The sequence below is a fragment of the Dipodomys spectabilis genome, unplaced genomic scaffold, assembly GCF_019054845.1.
Source record: "Dipodomys spectabilis isolate Male_0828 unplaced genomic scaffold, ASM1905484v1 ptg000089l, whole genome shotgun sequence".
Classification (NCBI taxonomy): Eukaryota; Metazoa; Chordata; class Mammalia; order Rodentia; family Heteromyidae; genus Dipodomys; species Dipodomys spectabilis.
Window position 1 is genome coordinate 2,072,958 of NW_024870766.1, and position 15,115 is coordinate 2,088,072.

The 15,115-nt window shown below is 39.2% G+C and overlaps 1 protein-coding gene across 2 annotated transcripts in view; it reads right to left on the reverse strand.

Moving 5' to 3' along the window:
• Positions 1–238: 238 nt before the first annotated feature.
• The window catches only part of Col1a2 (collagen type I alpha 2 chain), a 35,541-nt gene continuing 20,664 nt past the window's right edge, over positions 239–15,115 (reverse strand). The window contains exons 31-52 of one of the 2 annotated variants that reach the window (XM_042684577.1): positions 14,070–14,168; positions 12,787–12,894; positions 12,041–12,094; positions 11,082–11,135; positions 10,333–10,386; positions 10,178–10,231; positions 9,973–10,080; positions 9,494–9,547; positions 8,618–8,671; positions 7,479–7,640; positions 6,362–6,469; positions 5,590–5,697; positions 5,248–5,301; positions 5,054–5,161; positions 4,864–4,917; positions 4,368–4,475; positions 3,835–3,888; positions 3,618–3,725; positions 3,089–3,341; positions 2,504–2,688; positions 1,573–1,815; positions 239–702 (exon numbers count right to left, since the gene is read on the reverse strand). In XM_042684577.1, coding sequence (XP_042540511.1) covers positions 556–702; positions 1,573–1,815; positions 2,504–2,688; positions 3,089–3,341; positions 3,618–3,725; positions 3,835–3,888; positions 4,368–4,475; positions 4,864–4,917; positions 5,054–5,161; positions 5,248–5,301; positions 5,590–5,697; positions 6,362–6,469; positions 7,479–7,640; positions 8,618–8,671; positions 9,494–9,547; positions 9,973–10,080; positions 10,178–10,231; positions 10,333–10,386; positions 11,082–11,135; positions 12,041–12,094; positions 12,787–12,894; positions 14,070–14,168 — 2,331 coding nt within the window. In that variant the 3' untranslated portion in view covers positions 239–555. The remainder of the gene's footprint in view (positions 703–1,572; positions 1,816–2,503; positions 2,689–3,088; positions 3,342–3,617; positions 3,726–3,834; positions 3,889–4,367; positions 4,476–4,863; positions 4,918–5,053; positions 5,162–5,247; positions 5,302–5,589; positions 5,698–6,361; positions 6,470–7,478; positions 7,641–8,617; positions 8,672–9,493; positions 9,548–9,972; positions 10,081–10,177; positions 10,232–10,332; positions 10,387–11,081; positions 11,136–12,040; positions 12,095–12,786; positions 12,895–14,069; positions 14,169–15,115) is intronic. The other variant, XM_042684578.1, reaches the window with a different exon arrangement.

The following is a 15,115-nucleotide window of genomic DNA, read 5'->3' on the forward strand; positions in this document are numbered from 1 at the left end:
GAGGAGTATTTCTTCTCAAATTCTTCTAGCACCATCGACATTCTTCAAGTGTCTGAAATACTATTAACTAGCACCTTTGCATTATGAACAAAATAAGTACCTCAGTTCATGTCTGTCTAGGCCAGCACCTAATGAGGTGGATCGCACTCACAGGAAAGTGTTTGAGGTAGTTTAAACCTTTGGAAGTTTGGGTTTTAAACTTCCCTCTGTGGAAGATATTCAGAAGCCACAAGTGGTGTGAATGTTCATGGTTTTTATTTATTTTTCAATTTTCATTTTGGTTTTCTTACAAAGGTTGACATTTTCCACAACAGGTGTAAATGTTGAAAAAAAATTCCAAATCTTTGGGGGAGGGGGAGAGGAAGAGGGGTTAATGAAATTGTATTGCACAATGCTCTGGTCAATCTCTTCTCTGTGGCCCACAATTTAAGCAAGGAGATGTGCAGAAGAAATGGAAGAATTCAGCTTTCAGTTAAAAAAGAAGACAAAGAAGAAATGGCAAAGAGAAAGTTTTTTTCAGATTCCTTTTTGATTTTTAATTTAGGTTGAGTTCGTTTATTTGAAACAGACTGGGCCGACGTTCACTTTGAATTCTTGGTCCGTGCCACCGATGTCCAAAGGGGCAATGTCAAGGAAGGGCAGGCGAGATGGCTTGTTTGTTTTGTATTCAATGATTGTCTTTCCCCATTCATTGGTCTTTTTCTGTGAAAAAAAAAGAAAGAAAAGAAAAAAATACATTAAGTAGCTATTTCTATGCCTACTGGACATTTGAACCTTAGATTTTGTAAGGACTACTTTTTGGCTTGTTTATGTCATTCTGAACATGGGCGTCTCACAACTTGCAGAGGCTCAGCCTTGGAACTATAGCATCAAAGGTGTCTTTATAGTCTGTTTTAAATATGCATATTCCAAATGACATCTCTATAGGTATCATTTTCAGAATTGGTGGGTCTCTGTGTGTATTTGTATCTGAGGAAGTTGGGAGGGTACTCAGTACTGCTACTAGTAAATTTTAAATTTTCTATTATTTATAGGATTTATGTTGTAGAGAACATGCTTTATATTTCTCCAGTATCATTTTTAGTTCAGGGTGTGTGTGTGTATGTGTGTGTTTGGGGTTGGGTGAGATGCAGTACTGCTATTAGTGAACTTTAATTATTTTGTACTTATAAAACAGTGTGGGGAATACTTTGCATATTGTTACTTTATAAAGGAAAAAAGATCACACCAAGGAGAAAGTAAATGGATACCATACTAACATATAACATAAAATACTTAGAACCATAAATCAAAGCTTAGGGTCTTTAAACCTCAAGAAAATTTAAATGATCGGTATTTGTTACCATTAAAAAAACCTCCAGTTAAAAATTGAACAACGAATACATGGCAATATCTAATTAGCATTCTTGGAATTTACCAGAGAAGTTTTAGATGGATTTAAATAAATATACTTATGACAAGAGATCAAGTTAGGTGTCTCATTCATCTGTTCACTTAATGGTCTAAGTGGGATGGAGGGAGTCTATCCTGTTTCTCACATAAATGTTCCACCACTATTTTACTATTACTTACCGAGCAGCCATCTACAAGAACAGTGTAAGTGAATCTGCTGTTGCCCTCAGGAACAAGTTCAACATCATTGGAGCCCTGCAGAATGACAGCCTTATCCAGGCTGCCAGTCTCCTCATCCAGGTATGCGATGCTATTCTTGCAGTGGTAGGTAATGTTTTGGGAGGCATGGTTGGCCAGCAGGCGCATGAAGGCAAGTTGAGTAGCCATTTCCTTGGAGGTCACTCCTTCTACATTATATTCAAACTATAGAAAAAAGATGGGAAGTCCAGTTAAGTGAAGAAAGATTCAAAAACTGACAATAAATTTTTTTTAACTTGGTGTGAACAGGAATAATAGACTCAAATGAAAACAGTATTTTAAAAAGAAATTCCATCTCTGAATTCTATCTCTAAAGTATTGGTTACTTTGATGGAGATAAACATCACCAGGCTAAGGCAAGGTCTTCTGAAAATGGCACCTGTTTTGGTTAAGTGTTGATGTGTATGCAGATTTGTTAGAATAAAAGAGTGATAGGACAGACATTCAGACATTTTTCCTTTTTGTTATTTCTGTAATTTTCCCAAGTTAAAGTAGGTAATGTTGGAGAAAAGGTTGCATTAAAAATTCTGGAAAGCTGCTCACGTTCCAAAAATGCATATGCATGGCTGTGGGTTATATGCCGGCCAGTTCACCTTTACACTAAGTGACATTGGCTTGTTTCTTCAATGATTATCAATTAAGTCAAATTTGAATATTAGACTTTGAGTTATAAAAATGTGTCCACTCAATCATCTATCACTACGCAATCTAATACAGAATTGGAGCTCAAGGAGCAGCAGGTTCTTTTAATCAGTCCATTTTGATAATGGAGTCAAGCTCATATAATTAAAAAACAAACAATCCTAGAGAAATAGTATCTAGTAGAGGAAAGAATATTTGTAGGATTGCTCACCTGGCTGCCACCATTGATGGTTTCTCCTAACCAGACATGTTTCTTGGCTGCAGCACTCCTGTACCAGTTCTTGGCTTGAATGTTTTCAGGCTGGGCCTGGATGCAGGTTTCACCAGAAGAGAAATCACAGAATACTTTGATGGCATCCATAGTGCATCCTTGATTAGGGTCAATCCAGTAGTAACCTTTCCAGAAAACAAGATACAACTCATAAACTTCTCATTAAGCAGACAGTTTAGGAAAACTGAGTATGCTTAATCCCATAAGTAACATTTTTGAACACAGTTATATTTGCTATTTCATTATTACTGGGAAAAGGGTGGCTAATTTTTTTAAGACTAGATAGTTTCTTCTCTCTTCTCTTCCAGGCAAAGTCAAATTTGGGTATTTATCACAAAAAATGGCAAAATAATTTCTAAGGTAAAGTTGAGGATAGGTATGAGTTGGGAAAAGAAAATGATGCTTTATTAAGTCCATAATGTATTTTTTGGTCAGATACATCTTTATTGAAAATGTCAGTAGGGATTGATATTGGAAATTTCAATTTGTGAGAAAGGCCAGCCTTGTTGGACATTTTTGACCTACCACTGCTCCACTCTGGGTGGCTGAGTCTCAGGTCACGGCAAGTACGAGCTGGATTCTTCCTGGAGCCTTCAGGAGTAAGAAGGGTCTCAATCTGGTTGTTGAGGGATTTTAGAGTAGCATCTACTTCGTAGTCCTTGGGTCTGAGAGAAGGTTGTGAGCGAGGCTGGTCAGCCCTGTAGAAGTCTCCATCAAAATCATAACCACCACCGCTTATGCCAGGAGGGCCAGGAGGGCCAGGAGGTCCAGGAGGACCCTGTGAGGGTAAGATGGGAGAGGAGCATCTTTGAATTACATGTTAGAGTAAGAATGATCAGTGGCAGCAGGCTTTCAATTGAGTTTCACACAAAAGCGTGTTTGGATAAACGAAAAAGAATCAAGTTCATGCCTCTTGCCCACAGACAATTCTTCAGCTATCTTTGGAAATCCATGGAGGTGGAGTTCCTCCAGTGTGTTGCCAAAATTCCCTTGGTTTAGTTGGAAGAAATGTCTTAGATTGGTGAGATACATTATTTCCCCCAGTTGTACTTACAGCAGGACCTTGGCTACCCTGGGAGCCTCGAACACCAGCAGGTCCGACAGCACCAGGTTGTCCAGAGCGACCATCTTTGCCAACAGGGCCTGTAGGACCAGCAGGGCCCTAAGGAACAAGGACATCAATTGCATGTGAGAGAGGGAAATCTGATAAGGAGCTCACTGCTAATATAATGCTTTATTTCAAAACTGAACTGTCTTTTGAATTCACCTACCCTGGGACCAGCAGGACCCACAGTACCAGGAGAACCTTGATCACCATGCGGACCCTTTAACGAGAGAACAGAAAAAAAAAATATGCTTTCTGAACACGTGTCAATGGATACATTAGTTTTTTCTTTCACATTGAATAGAAAACATTAGTTTCAATGGACTCTGGATTGAGAAAATTGAAAATGTAAAGTGGAGCTCTTTTCTCTCATTATGTCTATTATATTCAATTATTTCTTTTTCACAGCTATTTCAACAGTGAAATATTAGTCATCTCTCTAATGATATTTATTTTAAGTGGGGTTGAAGGATATCGTTACCAGGAGGTTTTAATATGTGTATCTTTTTCTCTCCGTTAATTCTTGCCTTTTTGTGTTGGTAGGTAATAGCATCATCTCTGAGAAAGATGGAGTTAGCCAGGGAATGGAACAAGGATATGAAGCAGGATATATTAGAACAAAAGCAGTGAAGTATCTGAAGAAGTGAGCTGAAGGTCATTGAGGTCAGTTTATAGGATGGATGACCAACTCGTGCTTACCGCAAGGCCTGGAAGACCTTGTAATCCATTGTGTCCCTTAAGGCCAGGGAGCCCTCTGTGTCCTTTGTCACCAACCTCTCCCTTTTCACCCCGAATGCCTTGAGGACCCTGCGAGGCAAGAAAAGCATAAAGAGAACATTTATTTAGTCATTCATTTATGTAATAGTTTAATGACACTCCTCTATAAATGCTGTTCAATCATCTCATTTGCCAGACATACAAATGTTTAGATGAGTTCTTTCCTGGTAGTCTGCCTTAGTTTTAGCTATAGAAAAAGGGCTCCAGTCTTAGAATTATGTAATGCAAATAAGCAGATAAACCTTAAGATACATCAAATTATCTGTATCAATTCTCAGTGTGGACTAAATATTTAAAAAATAGGAAATCTAGCCTCTATATTATATGTTTTCTATATCTATCTAGCCACCAATATAATGGATGTCAGGATTGATTTTCTTATATATTAATTTGTAAGACATCTTCACCATGTACGTACACTAGGGCCTCTTGGACCTACAGCACCGACAGGACCAATGGAGCCAGCAGGGCCCTGTGAATTGGGAAAGAAAAACAGAAATTCATTAGCTATTCCCAGAGCCTTCTTCCTGTGCCCCAGTCATTTCTAAGAGCAAAGTCAGAAGTGAGGCCCGTGAAAAGCTTGAAGGGACTCGCATTTATGGACTTACAGGTTCACCACGGTTTCCATATTTGCCAGCAGGACCCACAGAGCCTTGAGGACCAGGTGCACCTGCAGCGCCGGTGGGACCGATGTTGCCAGGGTAACCACGCTCTCCCTACCAAAGGTGAAATGAAGCTTAGCGCCAATCTGCCTGTATTCTAATCACTATTAAATTAAAGAAAGATGAAGAAGTATGCTGACCTTGTGTCCAGTTTGCCCATCACGACCCGGGGGACCATCGCTTCCAGGATTGCCCTATGAAGACACCATGTGAATTAAGTCAGGGCTCAGACTGTTAAAGAATAGGAGCAAGAACTTGCTAAGTTAGATGTCTTTTTAGAGATATTTTAAACATTTGGACCCAAATATAAAATGTGCTGGGTAAAGGCCCATTCTCCAGGCCAAGTAACTTTTCAAATTTTTAATGCTAAGAGAGGCCATAACATGCCAGTGATATTGTGGAGAAACAGACCATCCAGTTCAGGGACTTGCCACATGAGAACATGAGACTTTCAGTTCTAAGTTTTCAAGGGTTAGACTCACATCACGGCCAGCTTCACCGGGAGCACCATTGACTCCAGGACTGCCCACAGCACCAGGGGGACCACGGGCCCCAGGAGGGCCAGCAATGCCCAGAGGACCAGGTTCACCCTAAAAAGGCAGAGAAGATGAGATGACTTCGCTCTCATTGGATAGCATTCTAACCTCACCCTTCTGAAACAATCCCCCAGGAAATTCCAGTTTAAAGAGAGAAAGAACATAGAAGGGGAACAGGCTGCAATGTGACTGGATGCATAGTGAGCGTCCCCCTGGCCCTCCTTTCTATTCACTTAGAGGGTCAGTTGTGCAATGATGGAGCATTGCTGTGCACAGGGAAGCTTGTTACGTCCAACATCCCAGTTGAACGGAATGGATAAAGTTCCTAGAGTTTATAGAGATGAGATGGTTTCTAGTGGTTGTCACAGGTAAGGTTAAATGGAATGATTCAGAACTTCCAGTTTCATTCTGCAGGATGATGCCAGCATTTCCCATTGCAGGGAAGTCAATGCAATGAAAGCTTATGTCATTCTCAAGTGTGTAGAAAGAACAAAAATCATCCTGCATAATGTTAAGCTGCTTTATCGTTATAGTGTGTGTCTAAGTAAGGTGGTATTAAAGCTTCTTAGATAAATGACATGCGATCTGTATAAAGAAAATGCCATGAATAAAAAATCTTAAGTGGAGTTATTCAGTGATCAATCTGTCATGTTTGAAGTGGCAGCTTTTAAAACCTTTTATTATGTTAATGAGAACCAGAATGATGTCAAGCACTCACCAGAGCACCAGAAATACCTGGCAGACCACGTTCACCTCGAGAGCCAGGGAGACCCAAAATACCAGGAGCGCCAAGAAGACCCTGAGGACCTGGGGTGCCAGGAGGGCCCTAAAGAAAAGTGAAAATACTGAGCATTACTACGAAGACCCTAGGTGATAACATAGCTTTGCTTGAAGATTATGTGAATGAGTTGTCCTCAGTTTAAAGAAAGGTTAGTGACCTTCTAACAGTGGGGCACATCTTTCCTTTAGTTGTATCTTGGCAGGTATAGTCTTTTGTACCTGCTTCTTCCTTGAGGTCAATGGTACAACATGCTGTGTGTGTGTGTGTGTGTGTGTGTGTGTGTGTGTGTGTGTGTGTGTGTGTGTGTGTGTGTGTGTGTGTGTGTGTGTAGTTGAGATTCGTAAAGTCTTCAGGGGAGTAGAATAAAGTGTTTATAGATTCTAAGCAGGAAAGCAAATTTTGAGCTTGACCTCTAAGGTTTAATAAAGGCACTTTTCACAGCAGCAATAACACCTGAGAAGGCATGTTTAAGTATTTTAGTAGCCTACTGAAATGATTAATTTACAGCACAGTGGCCACAAGCATGGGATTCTATTTGAAGCTTGGTACCTTAAGTGACCTCAATAGTTTAAAGGGCTGATGTAACTGATAAAAGTTGAGTTCCCTTGTTTACTCCCATCCCATCATTCCTATGATGTTCTTTCTGAGCATCTGCTCAAGCCACCGCATCCCCAATCTGCCCTGGACAGGTTGTGTGGTTCAACTGAGCTCTACTTCAGAGCCTGCAATAGGTATCAACAAATATATGCTGCTTGAGGATTTGTAGAGGGGCGTTATTATTATTTGGGGTCTGGATGATGTCCCTGAGCTTTTGTGCTCAAAGCTAGTGCTCTACCACATGAACCACAGCTCCAGTGCTGGCTTTTTTTGTGGTTACTTGGTGATAAGAGTCTCATGGACTTTCCTGCCCAGGCTGGCTTTGAACCATGATCTACAGATCTTAGCTTCCTGAGTAATTAGGATTACAGGTGTGAGCTATTGGTGCTTGAAAAAAGAGGTATTATTTTTAACTCATTGTCAGATATTAAGAAAAAAAGATTTTGAAATCACTTACAGCAGTACCAGGCTCTCCGGAGGGACCTTTCTCACCAGTAAAGCCAGGGGGACCAGATGCACCTGTTTCTCCAGTTCGGCCAACTGGACCTTGGTCACCACGAGGACCACGAAGCCCTTCTTTACCAGCAGCACCAGGGGGACCAGGAGGGCCAGTAATACCCTGTGAGCAAATATACACTATCATTTACTTTCTTCTACTAATTATTATGGGCCTGGAAATGAGAAGCAGAGGTTGGTTGTAGCTATTAAGATGAAAACTGTGTGATACCACAGAACAATACCCCAGCAATGTTGAGACAGATTTAGATTTTTTTTTAAAAAAAAACATGGAAAAAAAAACTTCTGTCTTCCTTCTGAGATGTGAATAGTTGAGTGAATAGTGAATATGAATTATTGAGTCAGTTTCTATGGCCATTTTCAATGACAAAAAGCAATGTCATGCTGCTGGCATCTGGCATATTGAACTCAGAACTATGAGGAGACAGAAGAGTTTTAAATGAATGTGACTTTGGGTTTCTTTTTGAACAAAGCCAACATTGACATTTGTTTACAATTGAAGAATCACATATGCTCTCAACTAGGTTTAATTAAATGCCTACAGGGAATGAAGATTTTTTCTGTTATGAACCTCTAAAAGGATTTCAAGAAATCAACATCTTTGCTACTTTTTTCCCCCTGAAACCTTAACCAGAAGACTTAATCCTTGGTAATTAATTAAATTCTCTTGAGTCCTGACAGGAGAGTCTGAATAAGAATTAAATTAGAGACCAAACCACCTTTAAATTCAGGGACAATTATACCTCAACAACAGAGGCAGAATGTTAGCCATAAAGGGTAATTAGATATAGAAATATCTGATATGTGACTAAAACCTCTCTCTTTTTTTTTTTAATACACAGACATCATGCCTCTGAAAGGGGACTGGTGCTTGCATGAATTAAAGCCTTTTAATCTGATCTTATAAAATGCAATTTGTGATGATTTTGCCTTCATGATTTAGGAAAAAAATTGATTTTAGACCAAGAAAGTAATAGCAAATAATAGTCAATGTATTACAGAGAGTTTCTTACTAGTTTCCAACCAGACGCTAGATCTTTTAGCTTGAGTAAATGAAAACTTATGGAGTGTTTGACTTACACTGGGTCCAGGAGGACCAGTCCGTCCAGCAGCACCAGGGAAACCAGTCATACCCTGAGAACCAAGCACATTACAATTCCACCATTAAACCAACTCTAAAGATCTGCACACAACAGAAACTTCTTTGACAAGTCTTCTCAAGACTAACATGGACTAAAGAGTAAGTAGCATGCAGCCTCCGGTTGGTATTATTTAACCAGAGCCATGGTAGGCCCTTCTCCACATGTCTTCCTTCTCAGCAACTGCAATGCCCATATTGTGCATTAAGGTTTTGATAGACTTTTTTTAAAGGATGTTTATAAGATTAATATAAGGTACAATGACACTTATGCTTATTTAGGTATACACAAGAATGTATACACTTAAGTATAAGTAACCATCTTAACTACCAGTTAGGGACATAGGCACTATCTATAGAGGAAGCTACAAAAATGACCTAGAACATTAAGGCCCTTACTACTAAGCAGAAAAGTCAGTGGAGTTCACTCCAGGAGATCTCTGGGTCTTTAGAGAGTTAGTCTGATAGTACTGGATGCAAAGGCAAGACTTGGCCAGGCTGAAGAAGGACATACACAAAAGTATATAGGGCACTAAGAAAAGATTGTATTTACTTCAGAATTAAACTGCCTGGAGTTGACTTTGGGTATATTATCTCAGACAAGGTGGTAATAGCATACACTGGGCTGATGTGCAGTTGGGACTAAGTTACTATCCAAGTAGCTGACCTTGGATACAAGATTAGAACTGCTCTATTAAAATGAACTCGAATCTCAGGACTCTCTTCCCTGTTGTTCAAATTTACCAAAAATCTCAAAACTTTCAGACTGTCCCTAAAACATTCTAAAGAAAAGTGATGAGTCCACTGTAAATACTCACAGGGGGACCTCCATCACCACGACCTCCAACAGGGCCAGGGGGACCATTTGGACCCTAAATGCAAATAAAAAGATAAGAGTTAAATCTCTCTTTCTCCTACCCTCTCCTCCACACTCATGCGCACACACACACACACACACACACACACACACACACACACACACACACACACACAAGATCTTATAAATGTTATTCTTCTTAGTCAAGATAATTATTCTCATATCCATTAGAAGAACATTCAGAAATGAAAAATTGATTATGTCATATAAAACAAATGTTCTACTTCAACATAATCACCCTATGGGTATTCAAGACAAAAATAAGATAACATCTACAAAACTCTTAGACACTGTGAAGTAAATTGTTAATTAAAAAATAATCCGTGTATAATTCCTGGAATACACTAACTGATATGCGTGAAAGTATATAATCTAGGGGAATGTACAAACACTGTGTTAAACAACACAGAATTCACTTACAGATGGGCCAGCAGCTCCGACAGGACCCGAGGGACCAACAACACCATTTTCACCCTTAGGTCCTTTGGTTCCCTTCTCTCCTTTAGCACCAGGTTGACCAGCAGCACCCTGTTGGAGAGGAACAGTTAATAGCTCTGATAGTCTGACTCACTCTGCTCTCCAACTTGGGAAATCTACAGATGAAACTTCATTATGTGATACTCACAGCAGGACCAGCGAATCCATTGGGACCAGCAGGACCAACCTCACCGCGTTCACCCTATGGAGGAAAAGGGATTTAAGATGTCTTAGCAAATCTTAGGTTCATAAATGTCTACGGGTTTTGAGACCTGAGTGTCAAAATGACAGATTTCTACTTACAGGGCTACCTCTAGGACCAGCAGGGCCAGCAGGACCAGCAGCACCAGCTTCACCCTGTAACGGGACCAAAGATGTGTTTGTTAATGTGCTTTCCACAGGTGTTCCAGGAATGGAAGGGACAGAGAACATTAGGAAACAGTGGGCTATTGTCAGAGTTAGCAGTTGTCCTGGAAGAGATAACTAATGGACATCTCAGAGGAAAATGAAGTGGATTCTTCCTCTTCATATTGTTGTATTCATTTTAAGAGTTCAAGTGGTATTGGCTGTACAGTTACAGACCACTATAAGTCAGTACCCACCATACCAGAAGAAGGACAGTTTAATTTTTAGATGGACATAGGACTGATCTATTAGCTGCAATCTTTGCAATACGATAAATAAGGCATGTTTTAAATGGTCTGTTTGATGTGAAATAGGCATGCTATGTATTTTATTGATTTCCTTAAATAATTGAAAGCTTTGAGGAGGCTTAGTGCATTAGGATATTGTTAATGGGCAACAGGGAAAGTCTTTAAAACAAATGACAAGGATTATGTATAGATCAGATTGCTAGCACATTTATAAGATGGGAAAGAGAACTTTAAACACATAGCATTTGTTTCCTGCTGCTCTATCACAGGATTTTAAATACGTGGCTGTTCTACCAAGCTGTAGAAATGAATTGCTGGAGCTCTTGGGGACTAGCACGGGCAGGAAAGGTTTAGTCAGTGCTATCAGTTCAAGACAGATACATGAAAATGAATACTCACTCGGTCACCTGTAGCTCCAGCAGGACCAGGGGCACCTACAGCACCAGGAGCACCCTAATGTCAATAAGGAAACATGTTTTATTAATAACTCTCCACTCCATCAAAAGTGAACTTGTCATTCTCTGCTGTTAAGTGTGTACAGTGACTGAATACTTATATTACACGTTAGTTGATCACTAAGGAAGCTCCTGATACATTTCAGTTCCAGTTGTTAAAGAGACAATAATATTAAGACCTATCTTAAAATTAGTTGGAGGACAAAAACACTCCAGTAATAAAGGTTGTAAAAATGTGTAAGGCACAGGAAGGCTGGAGATTAGGGAGAGTTGAACTCTTGTAGAAGTCTCTGGAAAACAGCAAATGAGTAGTGCTATTTGGGATCCTTAGAATTGGGTAATTCAAGAAAAAGACTACTAGGAATCAGCTACAGGGAGAGGTGAAAAGAACCCAACTAGACTGGCCTAGAAATACCTCTGGGTAATTATACCTAGATAATATATTTTTGTCATTGCCTTGGCGTTAAGGCTGCTCTTAGACAGAATCCCTAAGGCATATATGTGAATAGCTGTAACACCTTGTTAGGGGTTCTGGCTCTTATTTTTTAAGATAAATATTATTTCTTGAAGCTGTCTTACCACTTAAAAAACAATCATTAAATGTTATTTATTAAACCTTGAGCTTTGGGTCTGCAGTTTGTAACTGGTATATTTAAAACTATGGGAAGTAGTAAATTCAGGTTGTGATTTTCAAAGGGATATGCCTAATTGAATTTTTCTGTTGGAACATGTAAAATAATATTATTAATGATCCAGAAAGGAATGGAATACTATTTTACTAAACTTGAATTCCTTTCCTCCGATTCCTTTTTTCCCCCAATGGTTCTATTCTGGAAACTTTCTCAATTGAAATGAAGGAAAATGTTAAACAAAGATCTAAGTGCAAAGTAAAAATTTACTTACACGAGCACCATCTCTGCCAGGGGTACCTATTTCACCTCTGAGACCAGTTTCGCCCTGAAAGTATAAAGCAAGAGCAACATTTTTGGCACCAAGTTTTAAAATCAGAATTTGTTGGAGGTGATTTTTTTTCTTTTCAGAGGATGTTATAATGCTGTTAGTCATTTAAGACTGAGGAACTTTCAATCCTATAGGGTGTTAAATGAAGGAGAAATAAGAGCAAAGTCCTCTTTAGAATATCACTGAACATTTTTTTTTCTACTTCCGATACACCCTTCTGATACATAATCAAGCAAGGTACAAATTCATGTGGACAGAATTGTGAGGCAACATCACAACGGGCTGCGGTGCCTGATCACTTTTATGGCATAACTAATGCAGCAGCACGCTTGACAGCTGTTCAATATAGCTTCTTCCCATTAATTAGGGCAGAATGAGGCATTATTGTTAGTGGCATTAAAATGAGCCTCATGTATTACTCAACACCATCTGTTTGCATGAAATTCCATGGTAGCAAGAAATTTTGCCAGATTAGTGAGTTCAGAAGTGTGTAGGTGTTTAGTGGCAGAGGGAACGTGATAGATAGATGTCAAAATGCTACCAGACTACCTGCCAAGAATTGTAAAAAAACAAAACAAAAACAAAGAAACAAAACAACCCCCCCCAACACCCCCCCCCACAAAAATTGTTCAGCCTTAATTGCTTGAGATCACCAATGGTGTGTATGGTCTCTAATACTGACAGGGTACCTTTTCTCCTTTGCCTCCAGGTATCCCAGCAGCACCCCTCTCTCCTGGGAGTCCACCAGGACCAGATGCACCAGCATTGCCAGGAGCACCAACTGCACCGGCTTCACCCTTGAAACAAATACACGTGAAATCAATTATTTCAGTAGCAAAAGAAGAAAGTGGAGATTCAACCTCTTGGATTTCCAATTTAAACATTTAATAGCATTCTTGCTTGCTTAGAGACACAAAAGAGGGCCACTGAGAAGAGAAAGAATGTAACAAGGAGATACTATTAATGACAGGATGACTAAAGAGAAGAGGGTTGTGGGAGTGGGTGGCTGTGATTCTTCTTTAACCTGTTCCCAATCCTCTTAAGGGAGAAAGGTGTGGAAAGAGGAGAGACTAGGTTAATGGGAAGTTGAGCTTGAAAAGTGTTTGTCCACAATCGCCTTTATTGGATAAGTCTCTTAGCCCAGGCAAGAAACATGGAACAAAACCTTGTCAACTGGGGAAATGTTTGTGTTTTAGTATACTTAAGAATGGAGACTATAGCTTCCATTTTTATATAAACCTTACAATTCTATGTACTTAAAGCCTGTCTATTGGCTCCTGCGATGAATAGATCCCTCAGAAAACACCATCTAACACCACTATATTTCCTTTCTCATTTCTTCTTTCCCTCTTATCTTGTTTCAATTTTTTCTCTTTTATACCATTCCACATACTAAAATTGCTTCTTGTGACTACTCTTCACATTCTTGTCCTGGGAGGTATGAATCAGAAGTAATATGATTTGCCTTCTTTTATTGTGGTTCAAGTAATCCATTTTCAGACATGGATAATTCCATATCTTAAAATTGAAACCACAGATTCTCTGGTGGAACAACATAGAAGTTTTAAGACCTGTTGTGAAAGTGAATTTAGTGCCCAGTTAATTTTCATTACTCTATGTGGTGGGATGTGAAAAGGTAGAAGCTGCTTCTCTAAAAATAATGGTCAGATAAAAAGGATGGTTCTAGAGCCAAATGAAGGTTTAAATGATGTAATGAGAAAAGAGGCGAAACTGACACTAATTACTAATTCATTATTGTTTGTAGAACACTCTCCTCCTTGCCACTATACTTTTTCTCTTTTGAAATAGTTCAGGTGCCCTGGAGTCAGCAGTAAATTGCTATGTGTTGATTTGAGGATCATTACAAAATTAGAAATAAATGAAATCTGAAGACATTTTTTTTCTATTGTAAAGGATTTAGTTGTTCTAGGATACAGGGATCATGCAGCTAATCCACAAAACAGAAAGTTACCTTGTTTCCATCAGGTCCTGGGGGTCCAGAAGGACCGCGGCTTCCAATAGGACCAGAAGGACCAGCAGCACCACTTTCTCCTGGGGGACCACGTTCCCCCTGTAAAGGAGAAATGACAAGTCGCTTTTAGAGACACTGTTTTATGCCCTGTGGCCCATGTTTGCTTATATCATTAGCCCTGATTCTTTCACATTTTCAGCAAATTAAAATCTCCTTTGTAATTTATCCACTGATGAAATGAAGAGAGGGGGAAGAGGTAGACAGTGCTTGCGGTCTCAGTTCAAAGTTCTGGGGCTATAATACCCAAATGTGCTGCTTCTAGGGCATAATTATTTAGAAATAGGTTACTTTTTTAAAAATCCTCTTTGCTGCAATAGTTCTACAGGTAAAAATAAATGTCAGTTATGCATTCTAGTTAAAGGAAAAGATTGTGATGCTTTAGATTATGTGTCAGGTGTAGGTAAGATTATATTCTTTTGTCTCTACCACCTTTTAAATAGTGCACTGATAAATAGTGCACTTACAATATTCAACTGGGGCCTTACAAGTTAATCCATTTACCTCCAAATTTGCTCTAAATATAGGTAGAACATGACACTCTCTGGCCCAGAATATTTGTCAGAAGATCCACATTGCAACTCTATCAAAGGACCTCTCAATAACTGTGGTTTCATGGTACTACGGTTTATGAAATGAGTTTTGGTCTTCCTATCTAGTAATACAATGTGATACATTAACTGCAATCCTTAAATCATCCCAGGTATGCTATTATACATAGACAAAAATCATTTTATTTGTGTATTTTATTTATGTATTCAGACATGGATAATTCCATCTATTTTAAAGTTGAAACCACAGATTCTATGGTGGAGCAACACAGAAGTTATAAGATATGTTGTGAAGGTGAATTTAGTGCTCAGTTAATTTTCATTACTCTATGTGGTGGGATGTGAAGAGGTAAAAGTTGGTTCTCTAAAAATAATGACCAAATATATAGAATGGTTCTAGAGTCAAACCAAGGTTTAAACAATGTAATAAGAACTTGA